Genomic DNA, 13,596 nt, shown 5'->3' on the forward strand with positions numbered 1-13,596 from the left:
TCATCTCATTCACAAACTCATCCAGCATCTCACCATTCCTATTCATTTGTTCACCTAACATACCTACGTGAGCATTCATGTCTCCCATAACAATCACTCTCTCTCCAGCATAATCTCTTGCAATCTTTTTCAAAACACTATATTTTCTACTATTCTCCCTAACTGCTCTATCGCCTTCCACTGTCATATACACTACCACTACAACTATCCTCTCAGCTCTGCCACTCTCATTCCTACCCTCCACTCGAACAGCTAACACGTCCTCACTCTCAGCACTGTCTCCTATGTCCAGCTCTTCCACTCTCAGATTCTTCACCTTCCTGTGGAGCAGGGCTACGCCTCCTCCTAGCTTCTCCTGTTTCTTGCGTCCTTTTCCTAACATCACAAACTCATTTCCTTCTATCTGCACCACATCCCGCAGGTGAGTCTCAGTAATACCTACCACATCTAGGCTCCATTCATTCAACTCTTTGCATACATCCTCAAATTTACCAATGCCCCATCCTCTAACATTCAAACCAGGAACTGGCACTGGGAAAGATGGTATCTGTTTCCCTTTTTGCTGTTTCTTCTTCTTCTTTTCTTCTTCTTCTTCTTCTTCTTCTTCTTTTTCCACTACAGGAGTTACCGATAAAAAGGTAGGAGTAATCCTGAGTCGCCTTTATGAACCAAGATTAAGATGAACATCAAGGTACCGTTGAAAAAACATTACCTCCCGAATAATAACAACAAATGGTCAAGTTAACCAGAATCAAATCAAGGTATCTGCCTATTGGGCTCATAAGGATCTACAGATCTTCGCGGTCCTAGCAACAACAACAAGTTATTTGCCTGCAAGGCCCACAAAATTCCAAACAAGAACATGAGCAAGTCGTGATATCCCCAACAGTTAACAGAGAAAAAAAAAAATTGTCTTATTGTTGTAATTTTGTCACACAGAAGAGCAACTAACGCTCGTTTCACTCCAGGCAGCATAGATGGCAGCAGATCCAGTGCTACAAACACAAGGTGACTACCAACCTAAAGAGATACTGTGGTCAGTTTCCACTTTCACCCAACCATAGAATCTGTGGTGACTCGTTTTTTTTTTTTTTTTTTCTGATGAGATTGTAGTGAACTTATTGATAGTATATAACATTTCCGTCGCTAGTGGATATTTTTTTTCGAATTATGACTGTTTTTTCAGCACTTTCCTAATATAGTGGTGCCTCCAGCTCGCCTCATTTCCCAGCTTCACTTTCACACTTCTTTCACTCGGCTGACATGATGTGGGAATAAAATTATGATAACCAAAACTAACTTAAGCCTAACCTGACATAACCTAGTTGAGGCAACACGTACCACTGATACTTCTTCCTCAGAACCCTTCTGACCATTGGCGTGGTTAGGTTATGCTAGCTAGGTTAGTTTAGGATTAGGGTTAGCTTAGGTTAAAGTTAGAGTTAGGTTACATTTGGTAATTATATTTTCATTCCTGCATCTTGTCATCTGAGTGAAGGAGCTGCAAAGGGGGAGCCGGGAAATGAGGCGAGCTGGAGGGACCACTACTAGGACAGTGCCATTTTTTCAACTCCAAACTACCACTCATTCCCAGTAATCTGGGGGACCTGTGGGAAATCGTTGTTTATGGGTGGCAGAAACATTAAATCGAGTAATATACATTGCAAAAGATGTCGGAAATCAACAAAATCACAAAAATTCTCAGAAAATACTTTGATGGTGGAGGTGGCAGCTGGCTGCATCAGCAGCAAGTGTTACTTTGTTATTGTAGAGTAGTATTGCCAATGACCTGCAATATTTCTGGCTGTATCCACCACATTTAATGAAAACCCCAAAGGCCAACTAACCAAACCCAGCATTATAACCTCCTAGTCAAGGGCGGCTGCAGTTCACCGATCTGAAGGATTACTAAAACAAACCCTAACATTAAAGTCTAATGGGAAGGCCTGCAACCAGCCTCCATACCCATCCAAAGAGTTACTAACCAGATCCAGCATCATTACCTCCTAAAAGGTTTTGTAATGTTTTTTTGACAGTTTATGGTCTATTCTAACCAACGATTTTTTGATGTGCATTAAATTGAGGTTATAATGTTTGGCAGGGTCTGGGTTGCTTACTGCGGATTCTTAAACAATAGCTTCCACCTTCGTCACTTGAAGGATACTGTCCAGGAGAAATTGGTCTTAAGAACGAATGCTGCCTTCCTGCAGCTCGGAAAGGCAACGCTCAGGCCATATTTACTTTCGCTGCAAAGATGAACCAAGGCCTTCATCATTACTTTTGCATAAATTTTGCCTAAATACCTAGTTTTTGTGAACTAATTAATTTTAGAAACAAAAATATATAGGTTATCATTTAAATAGCCTACTTTGAAAATTATGATCAGAACCAGATCCAGGAACAATATCAACAATATCGCTGCCACCAACTTCAATCATCACATCTCTATCTCCCAGGTTTTCTATCAGAATTGTAATTACCTGATGGAAGAGAGCAAGGAAAGAAGAGCAACATTTAAGAATAGGACTGCTGCGAAGGCTGCATCGCTGTGTAACCTTTGTCGAAGATGGAAGGTACTGTTTAAGAATCCAGCCTTCAGCCTCCTCACCTAGGAGATTATAATGTTGGGTTTGGTTAGTGACAAGCATTAAATCATAGTGTTGGAGAGGATCCAGATGTAATGTTGGGGGACAGCCTTTGCAATGGACCCAAATCCATGGGTAGCCAATAGTTGGCAACGCTGTTCAACAATAAGAAAGCAACACTTGCCGCAGCCGTGGCAGCTGCCACTGACACTATCAACATATTTTCAGAGATTTTTTTATGTGATTGTTGATTTGCGACCTTGCTTGGAACACATATTGCTTAACTTAATGCTCCCACACCTATAAATCCTGATTTCCCACAGGTCCTCAAGATCATTGGGAATAAGAGGTAGACCTAAGTTAGAGTTGAAACAACAGTCATAACTCGAAAAATATTAATTTACAATGGAAATTATATATACCATCAATCAATTCACTACAATTCTCACCAGAAAAACATGAGTCACATCAGAGATTCCAAGAATGGGTGAAACTGCAAATTGACCAATAATGCTGTTTCATTAATCGTTCTCCCATGATATTGTTATGCTGGGAAGAACATTGAAGTCTCAGGAAGATTAAGAGGAATTTGTGTCCTCCCCGGTGGGTGGAGCCTGGTCTAGTATTCTTCCAGTATGGGTTAATCTTGTATTGTGTATTGCATTACTGTGGCTCTAATGTGATGTCACCAAGATGATTGAGGAGGCTCTGTTATATAGTAGAATAATCTAAAGGTAACAGATATCGTATAAAAGGAGGTAATGAGCCAACACAGGTCAGTCAGTATTAATCAGGAACAGTATTAAGTTGGAAGAAGTGAGCAGTAAGCTGTGTGGAAGTAAGAAGAGGAATGTTGAGTTAGATGATCAGTCTGTAAAAATAGTGTGTTAGTGAGAAGAAGAGTGATAAGAACAGAGACAGTATTGGACCCGTTACTGCATGTTGTATTCAGTTGCACAAGGAATTGAACTTCACAAGTTCTGCCCAGCATATCCTTCTCCATGGATTGTTACCAGTCTCTTGGTGATGACCCTGCATGACACAAACACTGTGTGGGAGGAAGTCACACATGTGTCTGGAGTAACAATATTCATTCTTTAGAAATATCGTATTGGAGCTCTATGGTTTGCTCTCCACAAGTATTCATGCAAGTCTTTCCTATATGGTTCACCAGTACACAAAACAGTGATAGCATTATAACTATTCTCTGTCTCTATCAGAGATGAACCATGATTGTTGCATAGAGTACACTGTCCACTTGAAATATTTAGATTTTCTTTTTCTTACTAAAAATCTTATACCTTTGTTGCCTGGCTTTGGTGGATGTTATATGCTGCAGTTTTTATTAAATGTATGTAGTATTCAAGATCTACTGAATCACCATCAGACATGTCTGATTCTGATATCCTCATTGCCAAATTCTATTAAGTCAGAGTAGATCTGTTAGTCACTCAAACTACACTGGCACACCGTGACTGCCTCTGATGATGGCTTTACAAGCACAAACATGATTGCCACTCATGCCCTGTACAAGAGACGCACTAACAAATAAAAATATCCACTGGCTAAGGCAAGGTTTGGAATACACGCAGTGGGTTTCCTGTCAAGTTCATTTAACAAGTAAATGCTGCAGATTTTTTTTATATTGCTGCCATAAATTTATGGTGGTGGCACTGAGGGCAGGTAAGCAGGATGCTTTGGCACTGGATGAGTTAAGGCACTTCTTGTCCTCCTGTTGTCTTGCCAGGATTTTGCAGATCTACTTTAGTGTTTCCAGTATGTTACCAAATCAGTCACAGTTTATCCCTCTGGCCTGGCTGATCTCTGTGTGCTCCATGTACAGTGCATGTTAATATGTTCAAGATGGTCTACACAGTGTTTCTTTATCTTCTAAGAAGACTTGGAACAGGGAAACTGTGCCTTCCAGCATGATCTGGATCAGTAGCAGTGACAAGGGAGTGCTTTGGGGGAGGGAGCATGATCCCTTCCCTCAGCATCCCCGCAATATTGCTAACCTTACTGTAATATCAGTTAATTTAAGAGGACCAAACAGCTGAACATAGATGTTATTATAGACACATTTGCTGCCAATCACCAGAACACACACATTGATTTTAAAATAACATCTTGATTTAAAGTTCTTAGGCTGTTTGCCATGCTCTAACTTCTACTATTCTCCCTCAGATTGTAGTAATCATTCTTTTTTGACATGTTAATGATGCACCTACACATGTCTATATATTTTATTTCTTTTGTTAGAGTGGCCTTTACCTTTATGGTAATGAATGTTGAATATAGATTATTCTGAATTTCCTTGATTTTATGTATTTACTTGGGGAGAATTTTAGAAGAGATATAGAAATTTTTATACACTAACACTGCATTTTCAAAGAGTACAAGTGTCTGAAATGTACCCTAGTAGGTATTTATACATAGCAGTTATGTGTCCCTCTCCACATTTTACCCCAGCAATTGCATTGAAAATTTCCTGGTGCTGCCATTGATCTGAATGCATTTGAATTTATCTTTTCTATACTTGTTTAGTACTCCGAGAGCAATAAAAGTTTAAGGCTTTTGGTGCTAAAACATCCTTATGATTCAACTGTGGTATTGACTATTTCAGGTTCAAAATGTGGATTCTATCAAAAGGTATCTGCAAAATGCTATTATAATTTATTAGACAGATAGGACAATATGAATTTATGTTTTTATATAGTTAATTATGTTTTAGTGGAAATATCTGTTCATAGAGATTATAAGTGTTAAAGTTACTTGATTTTAGACAGGAATGTTATTGAAATTACAAAAAGTAGGTCTTTTAGCAGCATAAAGAGGGAATGTTCATCAGTCAAACCTTTAGGGGAAAATTCACCTTAGCAAAATCCATGTATGTTATCAGATTGAGGTGATCACTAAAGCATGAGTGAAACAGTTATGAAAACATGATTTTTTCCATGACCTCTGACCTCCCAGCTCTTTAAGCTATTATTTGAAGCAAACAAATTTTTATGCTTTTTTTCTTTTGTGATTGATTTATTTTGTGATATATAGTTCCTCTGCAATTGTTTTTTCCAGTTCAATACATCATTCTCTTGCACTCAAATATTGCTCTTATTCTTCATATATGTTGTCACCATTGCATACTTTTCTCATTGTTTTATCAATACTGATTCTGAATTACTAAAGTAGTATAATTAACAGCATTTTTTCCAATATAGACAAACACTTTATCATTCTGATCTACTTTCAGGTCATAACACATGATGAAATTCATCCCAATGCCATTCTAACAAAAGCACAAAAAAATCCACTGAGGAAATAAAGTGAACCACTGAAGGTATCACCAGCACCAGCGGCTCTCATGATGACTCCATTGAACATATAAGGTTGGCATTCATTAAGTGTTGTCATCCCTTGTAACCAACAGAATATCAATGTACCTAGTTGATAAAAAAAGAATCAGATATTGTCTCTCAAACATATGTGTATATGGTTGAACTTCTTTTGATGTGATAATGTTTCCTGCAACGCCAACATATTAGAAGGACACTCAAAACCCTATATTTTCTTTTGTATCTCTAAGACAATGCTCATTATTGGTGAAATTTGGCTACAAGAATACAGTGTGGTTTCCCATTTTCCTTAAAAGGCCTCCTAATCACTGTCTTTTCTCCAGTTTCAATTTTATGTATAACCTGCAGCTCCTCATCCAAGGTGAGATGGATGTGCTTTGAATGAGGAGGGTGGTTCTGGCACCAGGGTTACAACATAGAAGTGTGTAGTATGTGTCTGTGCTACATGATGTGAAACTGACCGTACGATGGGGGGGGGGGGGAAACTCGTATAGTATAATGCATCAGACAAGAGTGTGCACCAAATTGATTATTAGTATTTACTCATTTTATGACATTCTAGTCTTTAACTCAGGTTATTTGAAATGATAACTTGATACAACTAATTCACTGAAGAGTCATTTGATATGAATGAGTGACTAATGAGTCTTGCTTCACTATTATTCAGGTGAGCTGCCAAGAGCTGGTGACAGGCAGACAACTGTTTCCAATCAAAAATAGGTCGTCTCTGAGTTTTTAGATTAAGTTAAGTGAAAATAATGTTACAGAAATTCATGCTATAGGAAAATTGACTATCAGCTAAAGAAACAAAAAACATTGTATGTATGTTACAGAGGAGCCACAGTCGTCTGACATCCATGGAGGCTGCTCATCCTAGTGAACTCTATTTTCTGGTTATTTTAATGTTCATAACTAGATAGCATGATTTGTACAGTCCTGCATCTAGTAGGCATTATAATTGACTGTTTCCTTTTTTAAGAATTTATAATGGCCTTATTTGGACCAGCAATGTATTCTAGTCATCAGTCACATTGAATGTGGAAAGGAGGCATATCAACTAATGGATGCTAGATAGTAAATATATAAAATATGTGGCATTTGTGTGAACTTATTATGTGTAGTACTTTCTCCACAAAGCCATTAATACCTTTAGTAGTGAGTTAGCATCTTTTGTTTTGAATAAGAGCTGCAACTTTGGGTGTCTGCTGTTGTGCATATGTTTTTATATGTTGATAGTCAGTTGATTGATCATCTATTTGGCAACAGTGGATAGCCAGTGTAAAGATGTGCTGCTAGACCCAATGCCAGGCATGATGCTATATTCTGTCATTAATTCTGTTCATAGTACTTCTGTCAGAAATCATTTTTACTTGAGTGATGGAGTAATCACTATGTAAACATAAAATTTTGCCGTCTCAACAGTGACGATTTTCTATTTTTTTTCACAGAGTAAAGATATTAAGTAATTGATTGTTAGAGTGGTAAACTTATATCATGTCAAAGTTTTTTATTGGCTTTAATAATTCTAGATTATATAACTTCATGTAAGTGCAGTATTACTTTTGTTTTGATAGAAAACTAAATTTTGCTTTCATGAGATATGTTTCTGAATTGCACATAAAACTAATGAACATCAACTATTGCAGGATTGGTGAAGTTTCAGTAGAGTTGAGTCATCACCATCAATCTGGCCAAGACTCACTATGGATCATCCCCAGAGAGATGTGTCCAGGGAGCAGCAACATAATCACCAGCTGGAAGGGATTCTATCCATCCCCAACACAGATGGAACTGAGGCAAGACTGAGCACAGGAGAAGAGCATCAGCATCCTTCATATTTACAGCAAGAGGAAACACAGCTGAAACAAGCACAAGTTGAACAGGATTTGCCAGCACAGAAAAATGAATTGATGGAAACACAACAAAGTGAAGAGATACAAAAGCAAGAAGACCACAGAAAAATTACAGATCAAAAGCAAGAGCTGTCAGCACACCACCACATTAAAGAGCAGCAGATTCCCACTGCAGGCCAGGCCCATCAATCGCTCCCATCCTCAGAGCAACATCAAAAGAAAACATTCACTCAGAACCAAAGTGAAGAGATACAAAAGCAAGAAGACCACAGAAAAATTACAGATCAAAAGCAAGAGCTGTCAGCACACCACCACATTAAAGAGCAACAGATTCCCACTGCAGGCCAGGCCCATCAATCGCTCCCATCCTCAGAGCAACATCAAAAGAAAACATTCACTCAGAACCAGAAGCAACCCCAGAAGCTCCAACCATCAGAAAAAGAACAGCAGCAACGTCAGCAGGAGCAGCAGATCAAGAAGCTTAAGAAAAAGCTGGTTGGGGAGAACCAGGAGCGCATCAATTTCCTGGTCCAGGCATCCCAAGCTATGGCCCTCACAGCTGACTCATCAGATGGAGTCACAGGTCAATGGGCACTGGCAGCTCAAGTAGGCAGCCTGGCCGGTGCTGTGGGGCGTCGCTGTGTGCTGCGCCTTGCTCCAGCTCTGAAGCGCTGCCTGTGCAAAGGCTGTGGCACGGCCCTGGTGTATGGTCTCAACGCTCGAGTTAGACACCGGTCCCGGCGCCAGAAGCATCTAGTGGTGACCTGCCTTACGTGTCACACCATCAAGCGCTTCATCAATGACCCCAAGCACAAGCTGTGGTTTGAGCAGGAGGAGGCATTGGCGTGAAGCAGTGGCCCAGGAAACAAACTCCTTCCAAGCATGAACACTCAGGTAAGAAGGAAACATTCATTGTATAAATAGTGCTTACTTATGATTGGGACTGTAAATGTGTCAAATAAGAAGGGTGATTTTCATGAAAGCCATATTCAGTGTTCTTGAGTTTTTAGTCTGGTCATTTCGAAGGAAGTGAAAAAAAAAAAAATGGATTGGAGATAAGTATTGATTTATTTTTTTAAGGAAGTTTTAGAGAAATTCCTGCAGAAACAAAGCAGCAATGTTTTTTTGGTTTGTGTAGAAAATACTGTTGTTGAGTGCTTGGTGTGGTGGTCTGATGAGCAGTGAGTGTTTGTAGGCAAGTGGCTTGCAAAGGTAAGGAGAATACAATAGTTCAAGAAAGAGTCTGTCCATAGGTTTGCCATAAGTCAGTGGTGCCCATATGTCATTGTGGTGAACTTCATATACCATGTTAGCCTCAAGAACCCATCTAGCTAGGTTAGGGATGAGAAGTTCTTTGGTTACATCTTTAGGCTACTAACACATCTATGAGGTGACTCTCATATACATATTATTGGCTGTGATAATTCATTATATCAGGCTTCTGGTGCTAACAAACAAATTTATTTTAGTGTTTCTGGGATCTTTTTTTTTATCCTATAGGTATTATAAGAATATACATCATAACATTTAACTATCTATTATCAATTTTCATGAGTTATTTGTCCTACTTTCCACTGAATAATGTCACTCACTACACTACCATACATCATAGCATTTAACTGCTATCAATTTTCATTTTTTTTTGTGTTACTTTCCACAATAATGTCACTCACTTGGCTCTGATGAAGTCAAGAGTTTTCCATTGCCTCAGCAGCCAGGGCTGGATCATCAGAATGGAATGTGTGGATTTGACTGGTACAGCAACAGAACAAATAGTTAAGAAAGTGAGGTGTTACCTGTGATTGGGATTCTATATTGAGACCAACTGCTTTTTCAGAAATCGCTTAAGGCATCAGAACTGAGTTGCCATGAAAGCTGATGGATGTTATTATCAACGATTTGGAAAACTTAAAGGAAATGAAGATTGAATATGGGATCAAGAGACTAAGATTAGATAAATACTCGTATTTATATGACTGTAATTACCATTCATGTAATTTGCATGAAGTGAATGTCTGATAGACCCACAATAGAAAGATCTTTAGAAGTACAGTGATTATTCCATTATGTTGAATTATAGACTGAAATATTAGGCGGGCAAAGTTCAAAAAAAAAAAAAGGAAAAAGGTGTCCTGACTTAATTTTTGTATCTAGCCTTATCAAATTTTCCATGTAGACCTCCACTATTGATGCGCATGGACCCGTTGAGTTACAGAGTGTATGGTATGGACCATACTTTAATTCTCGTGCCTTTTAATACTTGGGAATATGAACACAGTCACATTGCTCGCATGTTATTACAATCCTTGAATTTGTCTTGTGTTGTGTTGTGTTTCTAAGTGTTTCCTTCACATGAATATTGAGATACCCCACATAACATGTTGAAAGAGACAAAATGATTAAGATGGAGAGTAGGGCAAGAAAAGCTTTTTCTTTATGTTTGTATTTTTTCCATGTGTGTGATTATATGATGAAAGAAACCTTTTCTCTTATTGTATTTACATTTTTTGAAGTTGCTAGGGGAATGGCAGAGGAGTGTGAGAGAACTGAAGCTAATAGTAATTATTATTAGGTAAATATACCAATGCTTTATTTGTTTGTGTTTGTCTTACTTTATTTTATTTTTACACTATGGCCTCTGGCACCTGTAGGTGTACTTGAAGAGTACATATAGGAAGCACTTCAGCTTCCACCCATTAGTGGTGCAGGCAATCTTTTATTTACAGTGGTACCCATATTAGGGCCCATATCACCACCCAAGCACATCTTTTGTATAACCACCTAGAACCTGGGTATCATGGTGACATGTAGGTAACTTTAAGCCACTCGACAAATGGCAAAGTATTTAAGGCTGTACGTGGTGGGATTCGAACCTACGCTTGGATGCCTGCCTGATCCCACGTTCCATTATACCACTGCCTCCCTATTTACAGTTACACATTATACTTTCTATTTTTTGTATTTTTACTGATCCAATTAAGCATCCATCCTTATAACTTACCTCACATAAATTGGCATAACCTCATGTAGCCTGCCACAACCTACTGTAGTAATATGTACCATATTTAACGGCATATAAGATGCACCTCCATTTCAGCAGGTCAAATTCATGAAAAAAAAGTTTTTAATGTATACATGTATTTAAGTACAGGCAACCCTTGCTTAATGAAGGGGTTACGTTCCTAACAAAACGTTTGTTAAGTGAGCCGATTATAACAAGTTTAACCCCTGACTTGAACTTCCATTGAGAGTAAACAAAGCGAGTGTGCATCATAGTACAGTGAAAGGTTTAATGAAAGTAAAAATTATGAAGTTAAACATTCAGGCAGTTTAATTTAATGTATGTATGTACGTAACTTTATAATGTTGATGATCTTAAATTCATGAAGGGAGGGAGAGTGAAAAGGGAATGACGCTAACTGGCAACCTTTGGAATGTAAACAGGGTGCATCATTGTATCACATACAAAACTTATGTACCACATTTCCACAAGGCTTTCTATTTTATCCATTGTAGAGTCACGAGTTCAGGTGGTTCTTTTAGCTTGCAAGGAAGATACGGTCTCACCAGCCTTCTTAATAGAGTCTGCTGACTTGAAAATAGTAGAGACAGTAGATGGAGTCAAGATGGTGGCGAGCAATGCTATTAGTTTTCTCGCCTCTCTCTCGTGTCTGTGAATAATATCCAGCTTCACTTCGAGAGTAAGAGACTTCCTGGTCTTCTTAGCAACGCTAGGCGACATTGCAGGGCATTTTCGTGGTAAGTTGAGCAAGGGAAGACGAGCTGCTGCTGACACTGTTATTGTTTTGAACAGGGGGAGTGAGTGGTGAGCGTTTTGTCCACGATAGGCGCTGGTGTATTTAAAAGCCTGTCGGCTTGCGTGATACAGCGGTGCTTTCAAACTTGGAAAAAATTACCTGGATAAAACTTCATTAAAACGAGTTTGGTGTTTGTAAAACAAGCAAATGGTAGTAAAATGAAACCTTCGTTGTAGCGAAATTTTGTTATGTGAACCTTCGTTAAGCAGGGGTTGCCTGTATATACTGTTGAAATAGCAGCACACTATACAAGCAGGAAACATGGTCAGTTTGCAGTTTCACCCAACTATGGAATCTGATACATGGCTTATACTTTTCTGGCGAGAAATGTAATAAAATGATTAGTGGTATATGTAATTTCTGTCGCAAATTAATATTTTTTGAGTTATGATTGATTTTTTAACCTCTCATTCCCAATTATCTTGGGAGATCTATGGAAAGTCTGGGTTTTTGATTGGGGGGAGCATTAAAATAAGAAATGTGCGTTGGAAATAAGGTCAGAAATTAACAATATCACATAAAAACTTTGAAAATACTTTGATGGTGATGACAGCAGGTGGACGCTGTTGCCCAGTGGTTGGTCTGTTTGCATTGAGAAGTATTGCCGATGCTAAGCTCCTGGCTGTATGCATTACACCACAGCTCATAGTCTAAAAGCCCTTCTTACTGCTCTGTTGCCATGCTCCTTGGTATTATCTACCACTTGTAGTTGGTAGGAGATTGTGTAGCTTGATCTGTTTCCTCCTGCTGCCATAATGGTGAGGGTGTTGATCAGATTGGATCAGCCTTTACATCACTGTCACCCCTGATGTTGTCTTCTCCTTTGCTGTTGCTGGTTTATTTACTTTTTCCTTTTTTTCACAAGCAACTTTTATCTATTTTCATCTTTTCTTTCACTACCAATTTTAGGATCACGAACTTGCTGTTACTGCTCACTGTCAGATGGCAGCTGACATTTATAGACATGCGTCAGAACCTCACAGATTAGATTGCTTTAATTTTTACAAAAATTAGTTTTTGAAGTAGTAATACTGTTTAACTATTACAACAGTTTGATGGAACAAATCCTGCAGCCTTGCCATGAATTAAGTGATTGAGTGGGAAGTTAGGCAGCATAGGAAAGAAATAATCCTTGGCAAAAAAAAAAAAAAAAATAGGATAGTAATTTTAGGATGGTAATGAAGCTGATGATAACGATAATATGCTGTTGCAGCGGCCTGAGGTGAAGATGATGGTGTCAACGCTGATGACTGGCAATGGTGTGGGTGGGCTGCAAGTGGAAATTTCCTGTGCAGGCCAGAATTCGCAGATGGATAGCTGGGATAGGATTGGCCCAGTGATGAACCAATCAGTGTGAGTCCACCTGACTTGCAGAGATCTTAAGCCCTGCAGTCAGTCAGTCCACTTCCAGTCGAGCTCCAATTAACATAGACAGAAAAGGCAGCAAGAGAGAGAGACGTTGCTGCTACTTCACCGCCTTTCAACGTATCTCTGCTGCCACTCATGTTGTGTACTGTTAAGTGTTCTAGCATTGTAAGTACTCTGGGATTGTGCCTTGTATGCATATAAGTTTCATGCCACTAAACTTCAGATTTGTACCAAACTCGTCGTTACCCGCCTGTCTGTGGTATATGCAAGTTGGCCTGTTATCATGGTGTGGTTTGTAAGTGCTGCTGTACTAGCCTTTTTTTTTTTTTTTTTTTTTTTTTTTTTTTTTTCACGGTAAGGCCTATAGAGCACACTTGAAGAGTGTATGGGAAGCGCTGTTCAGCTTCCGCCCATTAGTGGCGCAGGCAATTTTATTTATAGTGGTATTCATATTAGGCGCCCATATCACCACCCAAGCTCATCTTGGGTGTAACCACCTAGAACTTGGGTATCATGGTGACATGTAGGTAACTTTAAACCACTCGACAAATGGCAAAGTGTTTTAAGGCTGTACGTGGTGGGATTTGAACCTACGCGTGGACATCTGCCCGATCCCACG

The 13,596-nt window shown here is 39.0% G+C and overlaps 1 protein-coding gene across 4 annotated transcripts; it reads left to right on the forward strand.

Moving 5' to 3' along the window:
• The first annotated feature begins 302 nt into the window (after window positions 1-302).
• LOC123515955 (putative uncharacterized protein DDB_G0271606) lies at window positions 303-13,306 on the forward strand. Of its 4 annotated transcripts, none has more exons than XM_045274894.1 (4): window positions 303-421; window positions 5,836-5,971; window positions 7,585-8,685; window positions 9,629-10,385. In XM_045274894.1, the coding sequence occupies exon 3, from the start codon at window positions 7,642-7,644 to the stop codon at window positions 8,638-8,640; it is 999 nt and encodes a 332-aa protein (XP_045130829.1). In that variant the 5' UTR covers window positions 303-421; window positions 5,836-5,971; window positions 7,585-7,641; the 3' UTR covers window positions 8,641-8,685; window positions 9,629-10,385. The 4 variants fall into 4 exon arrangements, with proteins under 4 accessions (XP_045130829.1, XP_045130828.1, XP_045130827.1 ...); XM_045274893.1 differs by lacking the exons at window positions 303-421; window positions 9,629-10,385 and adding exons at window positions 693-1,008; window positions 12,823-13,306; XM_045274892.1 differs by lacking the exon at window positions 303-421 and adding an exon at window positions 693-1,008.
• The last annotated feature ends 290 nt before the right edge of the window (window positions 13,307-13,596 follow it).

Source organism: Portunus trituberculatus, chromosome 40, assembly GCF_017591435.1.
Source record: "Portunus trituberculatus isolate SZX2019 chromosome 40, ASM1759143v1, whole genome shotgun sequence".
In the NCBI taxonomy this organism is placed as follows: domain Eukaryota; kingdom Metazoa; phylum Arthropoda; class Malacostraca; order Decapoda; family Portunidae; genus Portunus; species Portunus trituberculatus.

What these genes read in the sequence shown, in the direction of transcription:
- LOC123515955 (XM_045274894.1), top strand. Translation starts at nt 7,642, where the DNA reads ATGGATCATCCCCAGAGAGATGTGTCCAGGGAGCAGCAACATAATCAC.